This window comes from Eucalyptus grandis, chromosome 9 (genome assembly GCF_016545825.1).
Source record: "Eucalyptus grandis isolate ANBG69807.140 chromosome 9, ASM1654582v1, whole genome shotgun sequence".
Classification (NCBI taxonomy): Eukaryota; Viridiplantae; Streptophyta; class Magnoliopsida; order Myrtales; family Myrtaceae; genus Eucalyptus; species Eucalyptus grandis.
In genome coordinates, this window is record NC_052620.1 from 29,268,037 (window position 1) to 29,284,684 (window position 16,648).

Sequence of the window (16,648 nt, forward strand, 5' to 3'; positions counted from 1 at the left end):
TGAATGAGTGCACGATTGGAGGGAAGCGGGGATCGTCGATGCTGATGAGCTCTTACAAAGACCCTCCCTTTCGTGCCTCGTTTTCACGACTCTACCTGAGGGGGACGCAACTCTATCGTTTGATATTAGCTGTCGAAGTTGCGTATCCCTGCAACGGGAAGAAGTGGTATCAACGACATTTCCGCTACCGAAAATCGATTTTTCGAAATTGAGTATTCGCCGAATCGAAAGAGGTTTTGAACTCGGTGATTCGAAAAGAATATCGGCTGCTGCATGCGGTTCACCTAATCGGAGACTAAGAAGGAAAAAACTAAAAAAAAAAAGTGGCAGCCTTGCTTTTCAAGTTCAAAGTTCAAACCCACGTGGTTGACTCTTTTGATCTTGGGAAAATTATCCAAAAATTCTAAATTCATTAAATTTTTTATTGATTTAATACTAAATTTTTAGTTTTCGCCAATCAAGTCCTAAATCTTTTCACATTTTATCAATTAAATTTATCTAACCAATTTTGACTGAAATTTGCTAACATTGGCAATGATCATCCTATGTGGCTAGATTGATGTTAACATGGACAATTCTTAATTATATTTTTTTCTTTTTTAATTTGTATTTTTCCTTTATTTTGCTCTTTTCTATCTCTCCCTCTCTCTCTTTTTGGCTTAATGAACTTTGGGCAAGGCCATTGTGCCCCGTCAGCAAGGCCGCCTTTCCCATCATTTGGTGAGGACTCGGCGACCTTCACCAGTCACACTTGAAAAAAAAAAAAAGAGGAAAAATATTAAAATATTATTAAAAATTATCAACGTTCCAAGTAAAATTGATTAGATTGACTCAATTGATAAAATGTGAAAATACTTGAGTAGCAAAATTGAAAGATTTATGACTAAATTGGAAAAATTATAAAGATTTAGGATTTTTTAGATAAATTTTCCCTTGACTATTCAATTTAATTGTATGCTCATAAAACTTGAGTTGCCTTGTGTTCTAATTGCACATTCGTCTCCTTCTTAATCAATTCCTTGGACTGCGATTCATGAAGCGTGCGATAGATTTGAGTTTGAGAGCAATGCAAAGGATATGCAGGTAATCAAGAAGCCGAAAAAATTCGGTTCTTGTGTGATTAATAGGCATGATAAACGTCGTGTGAACTCTATTTTCTCGGAATTTGACTCCGTGACAAAATAGCTTTCACTGAAAGTCGTTATTTGATTTTTATTAGAGAAGATAGGTTCTTTGGTGGTTTCGGATGGGAAATATCACAGATAGACAAAGGAATTGATAATTTCAATTCAAATGGATCTAAACATACATAAATTGTGCCGAAATTTAAGCGATAACAAGCCTAAGAACATAATCACTTCAAACGGAACCAAATGTACACAAGTTATGCCAAAATTTAATCAATGATAAAGCCTGAAAACGTAAAGATGTAAAGCCAAAATTTAATCGAAGATGAGAATCTAAAAACTATAATTAAGAAACACATCGGAATTTAATTGACCACACAAATCTAAAAACTATAACTACAGTGCGAGATTTAAACTATAATATGTTGTTTGTTTGTGCACGGGGGGCTTTCCCTTAGTTGAGCTTTGGTATTTATGGTGCCTATGATATAACCAGTTTTGGCTATGTTTCCACTCAATCCCATGTTCTCACGATGCCATGTTTTTTTTTCCTTCGGGGGTTACTCCTTCAAAACTGCACCTTGATCCTTTGACCTTGTTAGGTTAGCTCTATTTCTTCTCCAGGATCTGTTGCTCTTTCTATTAGTGGTTTCAAATCAGGATGTTATAACTGTGTCTTGGCACCTCCCAAACGTCCTGTCTTCATTCGGTGTCTCAATTGGTAACTTATCATTCATTTTCGCCAGTGTCATCGCTAACTAGTTATGTTATGACAATTTTTTATCATTTGCCGTGGTATAACAATAGTTGATTTATGGTTATTGATGTGTATTAATTTCGGCCACTCTTACAATCGTCAACAATGGCTCAAATATCTAGTGTGGATAACCAATCCTCTTTTAGCTAGGTGTTCTTTTCATGTCAACAAATTGGTTAAATTTTGATCCTAACATATGTATAGTGAAAATTATGCAATAAAATAATCTACTTTCATGCCATGTGGAGATTATATTGGCCAAATTAGCAATAGAGGTGGTGGTTGTCAGTGTCAGCGGTGGTGAATGGTCGAATAATGATCAGGGTGTCGAGTACTTATTAACTTGAAGCGATTGAGTTTATAACAATAGATGATACAATGCAAAAACAAAATCGCAAAAGAAGAGTGATGGATGATCCACAATTTTTTGAGGAGATAATTAGGTTACAACTATTTAGCCAAAGAAAAAAAGTCAAGCTTGTAATCGAACGATTATTTGTGGTCCATTACCGCCGAGCACACTAACACGTGGTACATGAGTCATAGTGTAATTCAGGAGATCTAAAGTTTGAGTCACATCGTGGCTGAATATCTAGCTAGATTCTGCCTATAGCATTTGTTGGTTCGTGTCAAGAGACTTCTTGATATCTGAGACACGGGTAGGATGCGGCGAGGAGCACATATACTCATGGAATGACACTGTCGCATGAATGAGAAAAGTAATGCCTAGAGGGGGTAGCGTGGCTGGTCTCTTCCCCCCGCCCTCCTGCTTTCTCATATAAAAAGAGAAGCATGTTTCTGTTTACAGGGGAGCCATCTATCTCCTTAAAACTCGTCTTGGGATGAGCAGAAGAAGCATGAAGGAGGCGATCCTCATCCTGGAAAAAGAGATAATTCGCCTGTTTGCTGACGTTGTAGCAGCGACGCTACAGGGAAAGACGGAAAGCAGAATGAATTGGAGGCAGATACACGAACCACGAGCGTCATTAGTTTCACGTTGTTAGAAACGCTAGTGATCTTTTTACCTTTCTTTTTATCTTCCATCATCATCACGCACTCACGAGTTGAACGAAAATTGCGGTCCAAGGTGGCCGAGGAAGCTCATAGGCACGTTCCTGTCTCCCCGAACATGCATGCACCGGCAAAGTCGAGTCCAGCTTCGACTCGATATCTCTAGCAGTACGGCTCGCAATGTGCTTCCACGTGTGCAAGAAAGCGTTTCACATCAGTTCAATTGTCGACGGATGACGCGTGGTGCTTGATAATGTATAAAGGTTGCTCTCTTTTTTTTAATGGTTAATGTCACAGTAAAATCCTAAATTAATATATATCTAACAAATTTATTCTAGACTAATCTTTTAATCACCAAAAGCTCTCAATTAATATATTTATGACAAATTTATCCATATTTATTTTTAATCATGAAAAATTCTAAGCTGGTAATATTTGTGACAAATTTTTCATTCATTTGTTTCCATTAAATTGAATTAATACTGCCGAAAATCACAAACCAGTGCAAGGTAAAATTCCGAATTGATATACTTGTCAACTATCATGTATCATCCAACTTAATAATTTAACGCAATAAATCTAACAAAAATTAACTTGAAGTAAATTTATCACAAGTATATTAATTTAAATTAAACTTATCACAAATATACTAATTTATGGTTTTTCATGTGATTAATTTTTTTTTTTCAATTATGTGGAGAGTAGTCAAGACTTTTATCCAATCGAATTTGGGTGGGGGAATAGTCTACCGACCGATTCTCGATTGGAACGACACACCTAAATTCAAATACCCCGTGGTCGAGCAATGATAGCGCTATCTTTCGAGCACGTCACCCGCCAATCACCGGCGAGCGGAGGCCAACAACGTCTTTTTTTCCTCCCCTTTGGCGAACCCTCGCAAGTAAACAAAGATTTGTGATCCACCATAGAAATGGTTGCCATTAGATTGAATTAATACTACCGAAAATCACAAACTAGTGCACACATTACAAATGGAAGGTAAAATCCCTAATTGATATATTTGTTAACTGTCACGTGTCATCCAACTTAATAATTTTACGTGATAAATTTATCACGTGTGATTAATTTTGTTTTTCAATTATGTGGAGAGTAGTCAAGACTCCTATCCAATCGAATTCAGGTGGGGGAATAGTCTACAAACCGATTCTCGATTGGAACGACACACCTGAATTCAAATACCTCGTCGAGGAGCGATGATAGCGCTATCTTTCGAGCGCGTCACGCGCCAATCACAGGCGAGCTTGGAGGCCAGCAGCGTCTTTTTTTCCTCCCCTTTGGCCAACCCTCGCAAGTAAACAAAGATTTGTGATCCGCCATAGAACTTTTCGTCCTCCTAATGATGAAAGCCGCCACGATTTTTCCAAGCCCGCGTCTCCGTCTTGTTTGTATGCCCTACGCACCCATCACGTCCGCTCCCGAAGCCCTAATTTTCCAAATCTTGAAAATATCCTCGTGCCATATACGATTCTACCACCCACCATTTTATGCATCGTTATATACGTTTCAAACTTCTTCCTCCTTCTCTCACCTTCCGTCGTAGAGACAGAATCTAGAGGACCTGCTTAGCTCCTTTATTATTATTTTCTTTTTGGCTCTCTTTTTCATGCTCTCTTTCGGGCTCCCCGGCCGCCTTTCCCTCTAATATCAACACGTCAAAAGCAATTCAAGACCAGATTCTTCTCCTCCATTTCTTCTTTCATCCCCTCATACGACCAACTGTTCGCACCTCATGGAAAGACACCAGATGTTGTTCCCGTGCCCGGCAGATGTCAGGCCGCCCCCGCCCCAGCCGCCGCTGACCTCCTTCCCGTTCGCGTTCGAAGCCGGAGGTTCTCGTGTCCAGAGCAGCGCCGGCTTCGGCAGTCATCTGATGAGCTCGTCGGTCCACGGGTTCTTGGGATTGAGCGGCGCTGAAGACGGGATCGCCCAGAGATCAAAGGCCGAGTACGATGCTGCTCACGGGAGCTCGGTATCCGGGGGTGCTGAGAAAATTGGGAAGAAGAAGGGGGAGAAGAAGGTCCGAAGGCCGAGAATCGCTTTCCAGACCCGGAGTCAGGTGGACATACTGGACGATGGTTATCGATGGAGGAAGTATGGACAGAAAGCAGTCAAGAACAACAGATTTCCCAGGTCTGTGCACATTCTTTCTTCTATGCTTACACAGTCGGTCCAGGTCACAAATGCTTTAGATCTCTTTTTCCCAGTATCTATCTTTTCCTTTCTTCCTAATTTATCGAGCAGCTCTTCACTTTGATTACTTCCTCAGACATTAGTGAAGCAGGACTATTTCGATTTCTTAAAGATGAAGAAGAAAAGGAAGATAATTAAAAATAAAAATAAAAATAAAAATAAAAGAGGAAGAAAAAATAGCTCAAGCCCTAATTTCGAGATCTGGCTTTTCTAGGGTTTCCAATGTTACGTGAAACAAATTAATGCATGCAAAGTGGCGTGGTAATCAGAAATTCCTCAACAGACAACCCTCTAAACATTGGATGTCCGTTGTCGGATCTTCTTAATGGATCACCATATGCGACATGTCGTTTATTCAAAATGATTTCTGTTCCGTACTGTTGGAAGAAAAGGGCTATAGAGGGAATATCTTAGGTTATCCAAAGGCATATGTTGGAGATATTTAAGATATTTACAGTAATTAAGAAGATGCATGTAGTTGCATGATCAGCGAGTAAAATTATCCTTAAAGACAAGAGAAAGAGAGAGATCATTTGCGAATTGATTCCATGGTCTCCTTGCTTTTCTTTTTACAACAATATGGAAGTTTATCAAATGCCGAAGTTATACAATAACTACACGAATTATTACATACCGCATACACTGCATATAAACAAGCCATGATGTTCTCAGGGTGATTGTATCAATGTTTACTTGTACAAATTTAAGTACATTGGTAGTAACCATTAACGAATGATGGACGTTCCTTCAAGTAACACGACCAAAGTCGAAGTTATGTACAAAGGTTTAGGAGTCTGTTCGCATTGCGTCATCCCTCAATTTTTTACTGTATATTGATTGTACTAGCATGCAATCATTATTTGGTTGATCATTCTATGCACAACGATCATTGTCAGTACGATACTTCTAGTGAAAAATCCTCTCCGTTGTCCATGCCAAAGATAATTCTAACCCTTCCCCGTGTATAAAATCCCTCTTCTATGCAAGTAAAAGATCTAAAAACACCTCTATTTGCATTGATACTCAAAAATATATTTATGTAACATTGGGCTAAAAGAACTACACATTACCTACATCTCCACTATACCACACAACACCAGTAAATCCAACCGTTTGATATACGTTTGATTTTGCAGAAGTTACTATCGCTGCACGCATCCGGGATGCAATGTAAAGAAACAAGTCCAGAGGCTAAGCAAAGACGAGGGCATGGTGGTGACCACCTACGAAGGGACTCACACCCATCCCATCCAAAAATCGACTGAGAATTTCGAACACATCTTGAGTCAGATGCAGATCTACCCTCCCTTTTGATTTGACCTAGAATCTGCTCAATCTTAAACCAAATCATCATGTCTTAGCTGCAAGCACATTGTAAAGAGAAACTTGCATAAATCACCATCATCATGGTCATCATCACCATCGAATGCAAAAATAAATAGTCTTGAGAAATCGATGGACAACTAGAGGGGCCCATAGGATTTCTTATACAGGTGTCAGGGTTTGGGTTCATCGATATGTATTTGTTAGTATCATTGTTGCTCATCGTTGTAACTGTTTTTTATATAATTATTTATATATTATAAAAAGTGATTTATAGGGTAGATTGCTCAAAAAAGAACAAAAAAATCAATTCTTCCCTTTCCCATGGGCTTGTAACTGGCTTGGTAAGGTATCTTTAACATGTCTTGGGACAATGTCCATTTGGTTGAACGTATGGATATGAAACAGCTTGATCCTATTTCATTAGGTGTAATCCGCACTGGCGTCGTGAGATGATTAACTTCTGTGACAAACTAATCAGATGATTCTTTTATTTACGGGACATGATGCCCAAATTAGTAATCGATTAGCAATTGAATTTTGGGAGAAGTTTGGGTTAATATCTCTAGAGCAGCCTAGTCCTTTCTCCCTTAGACGCCCACATGTCTCTTTTTGTTGATTTCTCGTTCACCATTCAAACCCAATCTCAAAGTCACAAAACCCCTTCCAATCGACCCGAATTTCTTTGCACTTACAGAATAAATTTGTTCGCTGTGCTAGTTGGCTGGACCGGTTGTCCCGGGATTGACTGGATTATTTATTGAGATCCACATAATGGTTTGTAATTTTCTTGTCGACTGAGCTAGGAAAGTGTAGGAGTCAAGCCGCTCGAACTTGCCTCGGATCTCGATTTTTTTTCGTGATCTTGACTTGTCCAATCCCCTTTCAACTAAACTAATTTCATGTTTTTCTGAACTTGGCATGCGTTTTTTTGCATAAATATAGTGCGTTGGCGTCTCGAATCTATCTTAATATACGATATGTTTTCTTCAATATATATCTAAAGTTGTGCGAAAAGGTTTTCTTGATTGAGATCTGATTAAATTGTACTCGGTTTCATTCTTGATAAGCCAAAAAAAATCCTTGGTTATTTGAGAAAGAAAACAAACGAAAATCTGATTAGTCTAGTTGTATGAATTCCTTATTTAGGGAAAAAGAGAAAAGAAAAACTTCACAAATCCGCAGTCTTTGAGATGACCCCCTACCTGTGATCGCCAAATGCCGCCGCCATCGGAAAGAAATATTAAGTTTAAAAGAAGCCGTTTAGTAGAGAAATAAAGTTTCATACTTTTTAGCCGATAAAAGTACGTTTGGTAACATTTCTGTTCTGGGGAACAACTTTTGAATAGAAATAGTTTTTTTTTTATTTATTCCCGGAAACAATTTCTGAATATAAAAACGTGCTTGGTAGTTGCAAAAAATTTATATTCCAGGAATAGAAATGTGTTTGATAAACTTGTATAACTTTATTATTTTTATTATATTTTTCATTTTTTCTTCTTTTTTTTTTTCCTTCTTTCTCTTTGTGGCCGGTCGTCAGCCACGGCGGCGGCCAGCTACTGGCTAGGTGAGCTCCGACGAGCTTGCCGGAGCCTCGCCAAGTCACCGCGAGGGGCGGCGAGCTTGCTTGAGCCTCACCAGGTCACCCCAAGGCTTGGCCTCGCTAGATCTGGGAGAGATCGAGCCTCACCAGTGGCCAAGCGAGCCTCGCGCCACCTGGGCGAGGTCGAGCCTCATTGGTGGCCTAGCAAGGCTCGCCTGGCCACCAAGGCCATTGGTGAGGCTCGACCTCGCCCAGGTGGTGCGAGGTTGGCCACTGCTAGGATGGCCTCGTCGATGGCTAGGCGAGCTTGGCCTTGTCGGTGGTTGGGCAAGCTCGGCCTCGCCTAGCCACGGTGAGACTTAGGCTGACGAGCCTTGCCCAACCTCAACGTCTCCGAGGGCTGGCGACGCTTCGACGAGGTCATCGGCTCTCGTCTAGCTGATCATTGGCACTGGCCACGACCAAGGCCGGCGATCAACCAAAAGGAAGAAGAAGAAGAAGAAAAGAAAGAGAAGAAAAAAAGAGGAGATAGAAAAATTATTTCTCGGAAATAAGAAGCAATTTTTTTTCTATTTCTTATTTCTGTTCCAAATCTATTCCCAGGAACAAGAGTTTTATCAAACACGTTTCTGTTCTTTTTTTGTTTCCTGGAACAAAAGAACAGAAATTTTTATTCTAGGGAACAAAAATAATTTTAAACAAACAAGGCCTAAGTTAACACGATTCTCAATAATTTTATTAAGTTACATACTTTTTAGCAATTTGCAGTTTATTAACTTATATTGTTTTACTAATATCTTAATTCTACCAACTCTTATGTGAAATTATCAATTTTTCTTTTCAAATTAAGTAACCAACTAATTTTCAATTATCAATTTCATCTGAATCGACTACAAACTTTTTATTATTATTTTAATTTAAAACTTTTGTAACGATTTACTAACTTTTATTTATATTTCTCATAAAACGGCTTGAACTTTTTAACAATTATATGAACTTATACATATGTGTAAGTGTGTGTGACTTAATAAGCTTTCCCTCATTCGGTTACTAATTTTGATTTATCAACTTTTATTCAAATTGGTTACTAACGTTTCTTCCTTTGTTTTGTTTTGTTTTTTTTTTTTTTTTTTTTTTAACTTTAGGAACTTTTCTATTAGTTACCTATTTTTATTTGTTACTATACCAACTTATCTGTTAGTTACCTCATGCATTAAGAATAATTACACAAATGATTATTAAATTTTGACTCAATGTATAATGTCGGCTTTGAACTTTTAGTTTGTTTAGTGTAGTCCTTAAATTTTATCATAATGTGTAATCTCGTCCATGAAATTTTGGTACATATTTAATCTAATCCCTAAATTATATGAAAATGTTTAATATATCTCTGAACTTTAATTAATGGGAATGACAACATTTAACATTTTCATATAACTCAAGGACTATATTGAACATGTATCGAAAATTCAAGAACCACACTAAACAAATGAAATATTCATGGATGGCATTACATGTTGGGCTAAAATTTAGGGATTATATTCCACAAATTAAAAGTTCATGTACCATATTGTACATTGAATCAAAGTTCATAGATAATTTGTGTCATTTTCCTTATACGTCGCTCAAGCCTATTAATCACATGAGATTTATATAACAATTTTTTATTTGAGTGGGATCAAAGATGGGCAGGTTGGGCTTGCTCATGTGAGGACATTGTGTAAGTTTGCCCACTTATCTCTCGGACTTGGGTGGACCAACTGGACCAACTGGTACATATGGCATACACTGCATATAAACAAGCCATGATGTTCTGAGGCTCATTGAATCAATATTTACTTGTGGCATTACAAAAGAATCCAAGCACATTTTGTAGTAATCATTAACGAATGATGGACTTTCCTCCAAGTTAAATAACCAAAGTTGAAGCTATGAACAACGCTTTTAAGAATGCGTTCACATTGTATCGTCCCTCAATGTTTTTACTGTATATTCAAATTTATCGTACTAGCATGCAATCATTATTGTATCGTCCCTCAATGTTTTTACTGTATATTCAAATTTATCGTACTAGCATGCAATCATTAATCAGTTGATTCATTCTATACAAAATGATCATTGTCAATACAATACTTCTAGTAAAATATTATAAGAATAATTAAATATTAAACCACGTCTTTATCTAAAAACTTACTTTTAGAACAGTCGGCTATGGTAAATATTATACCACGCATTTATCTGATAACTTAAACTTTTTGAACAATTGGTAGTGATCCTATAAAATCTCACATGGTATTAAAACTTGAAATGCTAAATTCAAATCGTTTCAGACCCTATTTGCTTTCCTAATTAAATATATCCATGTTTAATACTAGGTAAAAAGACCAGACTAAGCATGAAAGAAAGTGTTAAAATAATTAAAAATTAAACCACGCTTTCATCTAATAACTTAAGCTTTTAGAATAATTGACAATAGTTTCACAAAATCTCACGAATATCCTCTCAATTGTCCATGCCAATGATAATTCTAGCCCTTTCCTGTTTATGGAATGTAAAAGATCTAAAAACACCTCCACTTGCATTGACATTCAAGCAATATTTATGTAACACGGGGCTAAAAGAACTGCACATTACACACATTTCTGCTATACCACACAACACCAGTATATCCAAGCGTTTGACATACGTTCAATTTTGCAGAAGCTATATTGCTGTACGCACTCGGGATGCAACGTGAAGAAGCAAGTCCAGTGGCTAACCAAAGACGAGGGCGTGGTGGTGACCACCTACAAAGGGACTCACAGCACATCTTGACTCAGATGCAGATCTACCCTCCCTTTTGATTCGATCAAGAATCTGCTCAATCTTAAACCAACTCATCACGTCTTTGTTGCATGCACATTGTAAGTAGTCGTCGTCGTCGTCATCATCATCATTATCCGATGCAAAAATAGATAAAGTCTTGAGAAATCGATGAACAGTAAGATGGGCCATAGGATTTCTTACACACGAGTTGGGTTTGCATTCATCGATCTGGATTTGTCAGTATCATTGTCGCTTATCATTGTATACTGATTTTTTTTTCTAATTATCTACATACTATAAAAAGTGAGAAAAAAGTTCGATTCTTCCTTTCCCATGGACTTGTAATTGGCTTTGTAAGGTATCCTTAACTGAAGACACTTTAGATTGTCCTTAATCAAGTTCATATTTCTTGGGACAATGTCCAAGGTGTGGATAAGAAACAGCTTGATCCTATTTCATAGGTGCAATTCGCATTGGCGTCGTCATATGGTTAACTTCTGTGAAAAACTGATTGGACGATTCTTTTATTTACGGGACATAACGCCCTCCTTAGTAATCCATTAGCAATCGAATTTTGGGAGAAGGTTGGGGGTTATTATCTACAGGGCAACCTAATCCTTTCTCCCTCATACGCCCACGTGTCTCTTTTTGTTGTTTCTTCGTTCACCATTTAAACCCATTTTCAAAGCCAAAACACCTTCCAATCTACCCGAATTTCTTGGCGCTTGCAGAATGAGTCCGTTTACTGTGCTAGTTGGTTGGACTGATTGCCCGTGGGATTGACTGGACTAGTGACTAGAATCCACGACATGGTTTGTGATTTTCTTGTCAATTGCATTAGGAAAGTGTAGAAGTCAAGCCACTCAAACTCGTTCCAGTGACCACCCTTCCAACTTGAAAATGGGAAGTGGGGGGTTCAAATCCCCGTCTTCTCAGGAGGGGATTGGGGTGGGGACAATTTCATTTCACAAGTGGGTTTTGACTCCCACGCTCTGCAAGGAGGTGGGACAATAGTCTGAGAGTAAGTATTAGAGTAGGATTAGAGTAAGACAGACAAAAAAAAAAAAAAAAAAACTTGACTCAGATCGTAATTTTTTTTGTGATCTTGACTGGTCTGATCCTATTTCACTAAACTAGTTTGGGAAAAGAACAACGCAAGTGTCAAAACTTGGCACGAGGAAATACTGAAATGTTAAAAGTTACGAAATGTACACTTAAGTGTCACTTTTATTTTTTATTTTTTAAGATTGAGACATTTAAGTGTCAGGTCCAATAACCTTGCTAGAAATCCTGCATGGCAATTTCTTATTAATATAATTCGCCTACGCGGCTCGCCGAGAGAGTTGAGTCAATAAAGAAGATTCAAAACAATGTCATTTTGCCTCGATTTGGATTTTAATATAAATATTAATTAAATTAAATTTAAAACTAAACTTTTTTTTTTTTAAAGGAGGAGGATGGCAAAACGGCAAGGGCTATGCAAGCCCTCACCATCGTCGAGAAGGGCCAATAACAATGGGAGGAGGGTTAACCGACGTTGCCGAGCCCTAGCCGACCGACAACAAGGGCATGCAAGCCCTTGCCCAAATCTAAGGTGAGGCCCGGATCGGGACGAGCGCCGGCGACCCTCGCCGGATTTGGGGGAAGGTTGCAACCGTCGCCTCAAATCTAGTTGAAGGCTTAGAGGCCCTCACCACTAGTCGGCCAAGGTTGCCAACCCCTGGTTAGGGCCTGACGATCTTGGCCGACCTTACCCCCACCATCACCAACATTTCCTAGCGATAGTGGGGAGGCGATAGCGAGGGCTTGTACAACTCTTACCGTTTTGCCTTCCTTTTTTTTAATTATAGTTTTGAATTTAGTTTAATTTTTTTTTTTTTGCCTCTTATTTGAATTTTAATATAAATATTAATTAAATTAAATTCAAAACTAAAATTATTAATAAAAAGGAAAAAAAAAAAAAAAAGGAAGAAGAAGAAGTTGTAGGCATTGGGTGAGGGCTATGTAAGCCCTTGTCGCAGCGCCGCAGCCTTGCCATTGTCAATGGGAAGGGGCGACAACAATGGGGTAGGGTCAATCGAGGTCACCGAACCCTTGTTAGGGGCCAGCAACCCTGGCCGATTGGTGGCCAAGGCCTTTAAGCCCTCGCCCAAATTTGGGGTGAGGGCTATGGCCCTCCCTTAGATCCAACGTAGGTCGTCGACCCTTGGCTTGACTAGGCGCACCCTCTAATGGGCAACAGCCCTTGGCCTAATCAAGCAAGGGTTGGCGACCCTCGTCGAATTTGGGAGAGGGCCTTATCCCAGATCTAGGCGAGGGCTTGCACAGCCTCCACCCAACACCTACAACTTCTTATTCTTCTTCTTCTTTTTCTTTTTAAATAATTAAATAAATTAGTTTTAATTTAATTTAATTTAATTTAATTTATATTTATATTAAAATTCAAATCGAGACAAGACGACATCATTTTTGGCTTATTTAGTCACATCAATATTTTGGTTGGATTTTATTATCGTTAACACTTAACTGATCCATTTTACTCTGATTTTGGTATTAAAGTGTACATTTCCAATTATTTAGCATTTAAATGCCCTCTTGTACCAAGTTTTGGTACTCCAAGGATCCGAGTCAAACTAATTTCATGTTTTTCTAAACTTGGCATGCATTTTTTTTTTTTACATATATCTAGTGAATCGGCATATCGTACCTACCTTACTATGCAATATTTTTTCTTCAATATATTTTACGTTGCGCGACAAGGTTTTCTCGATTGAGATCTAATCAATTTGAGCTTGATTTTATTCTCGATGGGCAAAAAAAAAAAAAAAAAAAAATCCTTGCTTACTTGAGAAGGAAAACAAGCAAAAATCCAATTGGTATAGTTGTATGAATTCCTTGTTTGGGGAATAAGAGAAAAGAAGTACTTCCCCAATCTGCAGCCTTTGAGATGACCCCCTACCTGTGGTCGCCAATTGCCGCCGCTAAAAAAGTACATAAATTGATTGTCTCGGAAAGCAATGATAAGTGAAAAAGAAGTTACATGCTTTTTAACAGTTTGTGAGTTGCTAACTTTTTTTGTTTTACCAATATCTTAATTTTACCAACACTTATACGAAATTATCATTTTTTTCATGTTAAATTACCAACTAATTTTAAATTATCAATTCTCATTTGAATTGATTACAAACGTGTAATTGTTATTTTAATTTAAAACTTTTGTAATCATTTACTAACTTTTGTTTACTTATCTAACAAATGGCTTAATGTTGTTGTTAAACTTTTAATTTATCTAATACAATCCATAAAATTTAACCTAATGTACAATATCATCTTTAAACTTTAAATTTTTTAATACGATTCCTAAACTTTTACTACATATTCAATCTAGTTCTTGCAACAACATTGAGCATTTTCATATAACGTAGAGACTAGATTAAATATGTACAAAAATTTCAAAGATCTCATTGAACAAATTAAAAGTTCGGGGATAAAATTGCATATCAGAATAAAGTTTAGGAATCATATTGCATATTGAGTCAAACTTTAGATACTATTAGGGCCCGTTTGATATCAGTCAATTAATGTCTTATTCTATTATTTTGTTCTCTTGAATAAAAAAAGAACAAGAATCTGTTTCGCAACTTTTTTGTTTCCAAGAACAAATTTGCTCTTGGGAATAAATTTGGAACATAATAAAAAGTAGACAAAAATTACTTCTTTAATTTCGAAAATAACTCCAAAATCAAGTATGTTTTCTTCTTCTTTTTCCCTCTTTTTGTTTCTTCCTTTTTTTTCTTTCTTTTTTTTTCTTCTCCTTCTTCCTCTTTGGTCGATCGTTGGCCTAGTCATCGTTGGTGACTAGCTAGAGGAGGGCCAATGACCTCATTGAAGCATCGTCGGCCCTCGACAAGGTTGAGTCTGCCCAGCGGCTGGGCGAGGGGGGGAGGCTTGACCTTGCTGACCACCGTGAGGTCAACCTCACTAAGGCTAGGTGACACCACCCTCGTGGTGGCCCGGGGAGGGCAAGCCTCATTGGCAATAAGGCGAGGCGAGCCTCACCCAACCAAGGTGAGGCCAAGCCTCGTCCAATCACTGGCGAGTCTCGACTCGTCAGGCCATCGTGAGGTCGGCCTTGCCCTGTCAACCTCACGATGTCCTAGAGAGGTTGAGACTCATCAATGGTTGGGCGAGCTTGGCCACGTCGGCGATTGAACAAGCTCGGGCTCGCCGGGGGCTGGCGATGCTCTAATAAGGTTGCTGACTCCTATTTAGCCAATCACTAGCAACAGCCAAGTCAGCGACCGACCAAAGAGGAAGAAGGAGAAGGAGAAGAAGAAAAGGGGGGGGGGGGAAAGAGAAATATAATTAAATTATTTAAAATTTAAAAGAAAATTTAAATCACAAAAGAATTTAAGATTTTACCAAATACATTTTTATACCGAGAATATAAATTTTGGATAGTTACAAAATACTTTCAAATATTCATAAACTTGTCCAGGGAGCAAAAAATAAAAATAAAAAATAAAAAAATCAATTCTATGCAAAACTCGTTCCTGAAAACAAAATAGTTATCAAACAAGCCCTTAGTGTCATATACCTTATGCATTGCTTAAGGCTATTCATCACATAAAATTCATATAACAATTTTTGGGCCAAGTGGGATCAAAGATGGGTTGGCTAGACTTGCTCATGTGAGGATGTTGCACAAGTTCGCCCATTTATCTCTCGGGCTTGGGTGGACCAACCGGACTGCCCATCCTTTGATCACCTCTATATGCACATAGGCCTTCTCGGAAGCTAGACAAAAAAAATAATCGATGAGGAACCGGCATCTCCCAATTTATATTATTCATCCGCTCAACATATTGCTCTCCTCCCCTGAGCAAGTGATAATAGATTAAAATATGCTAGACGAGTATATAGTTCTATAAACTAAGTCAACCTTCTCTGCACAATCGCACTGAAGAACCACATTACCCTAATTCGAGGAGGAGGGCAAATCATTAGACATTTATATGATATCCCATAGATAATTATACATGTTAAACAAATCACTAAGCCTGAGCAGCTGGTGCCTGTGGATGGAGGTTGCGCCAGTCCTTGATCTATCATTTGGCATTAAATAAATAAGAATCGAGCTCCAACCTAGCAAAAAAAATCGATCGTCATATTGGCACGGCTCAATCAAACGAAAGGACTCAACCCAAAATGTTGAGAGCTTTTGATTTGATTGGACCGTGCCAACATACCAATCACTACATGAGGAGATGCCGAGATCAATTTGTAGAACGTAACTCCATCGACGCGCCTGAAAAGAAATTTCAAACTGTCAGAGAACAATGCACCACCTTCGGACTACATGAGCTAGCTCAAGAGATGAAGAGGGGAAGATCGAGACGATGGTTGAGATGGAGAGAAGCAAATCCGAGGGAGAGAAACGATCGAATAGTAGAGAGTCGGGAGATCTTGGCTTAATATATAGATCAGGATAAGTACGCTGTTCAGAGAGAGAGAGAGAGAGAGAGAGAATAGCTTGTTCAATCAATCTCTTTTTAGCAAAAGTGGGTGAAAGGACAGCTTTTCGTTTTCTTTCTCTTACACCTACCATCGTAAACTCTGCATCTAATTTCGCCAACCTAATGTGCCAATCACCCTCTCTGTCTCTCCTTCTCTCTCTCTCTCTCTCTCTCTCTCTCCCCCTTTTATTGTTTCCAACCCGTCGAATTATTGGGTCACAATCATTGTCATCGTAGCATCATCATGTATATTTCTTATAATTTCCTCTACTAGATTTGAACTCTTAGAATTATTTTACAAAAAATGAATGGACGAAAAATGTTTCCATCGTTTACGAAAATGTTTAAATATAAA

At 38.2% G+C, this 16,648-nt stretch overlaps 1 protein-coding gene across 1 annotated transcript; it reads left to right on the forward strand.

The window, feature by feature from the left end:
- The first annotated feature begins 4,460 nt into the window (after positions 1-4,460).
- Positions 4,461-6,710, forward strand: LOC104419129 (probable WRKY transcription factor 75). The gene is made up of 2 exons (XM_010030682.3): positions 4,461-5,046; positions 6,243-6,710. The coding sequence occupies exons 1-2, from the start codon at positions 4,646-4,648 to the stop codon at positions 6,418-6,420; spliced, it is 579 nt and encodes a 192-aa protein (XP_010028984.2). The 5' UTR covers positions 4,461-4,645; the 3' UTR covers positions 6,421-6,710.
- The last annotated feature ends 9,938 nt before the right edge of the window (positions 6,711-16,648 follow it).

Bases quoted from the DNA above. Each gene is read 5' to 3' on its own strand.
- LOC104419129 (XM_010030682.3), top strand. From the start codon at position 4,646: ATGGAAAGACACCAGATGTTGTTCCCGTGCCCGGCAGATGTCAGGCCG. The intron at 5,047-6,242 runs GTCTGTGCACAT...TTGATTTTGCAG, and splicing joins AAGAACAACAGATTTCCCAG to AAGTTACTATCGCTGCACGC.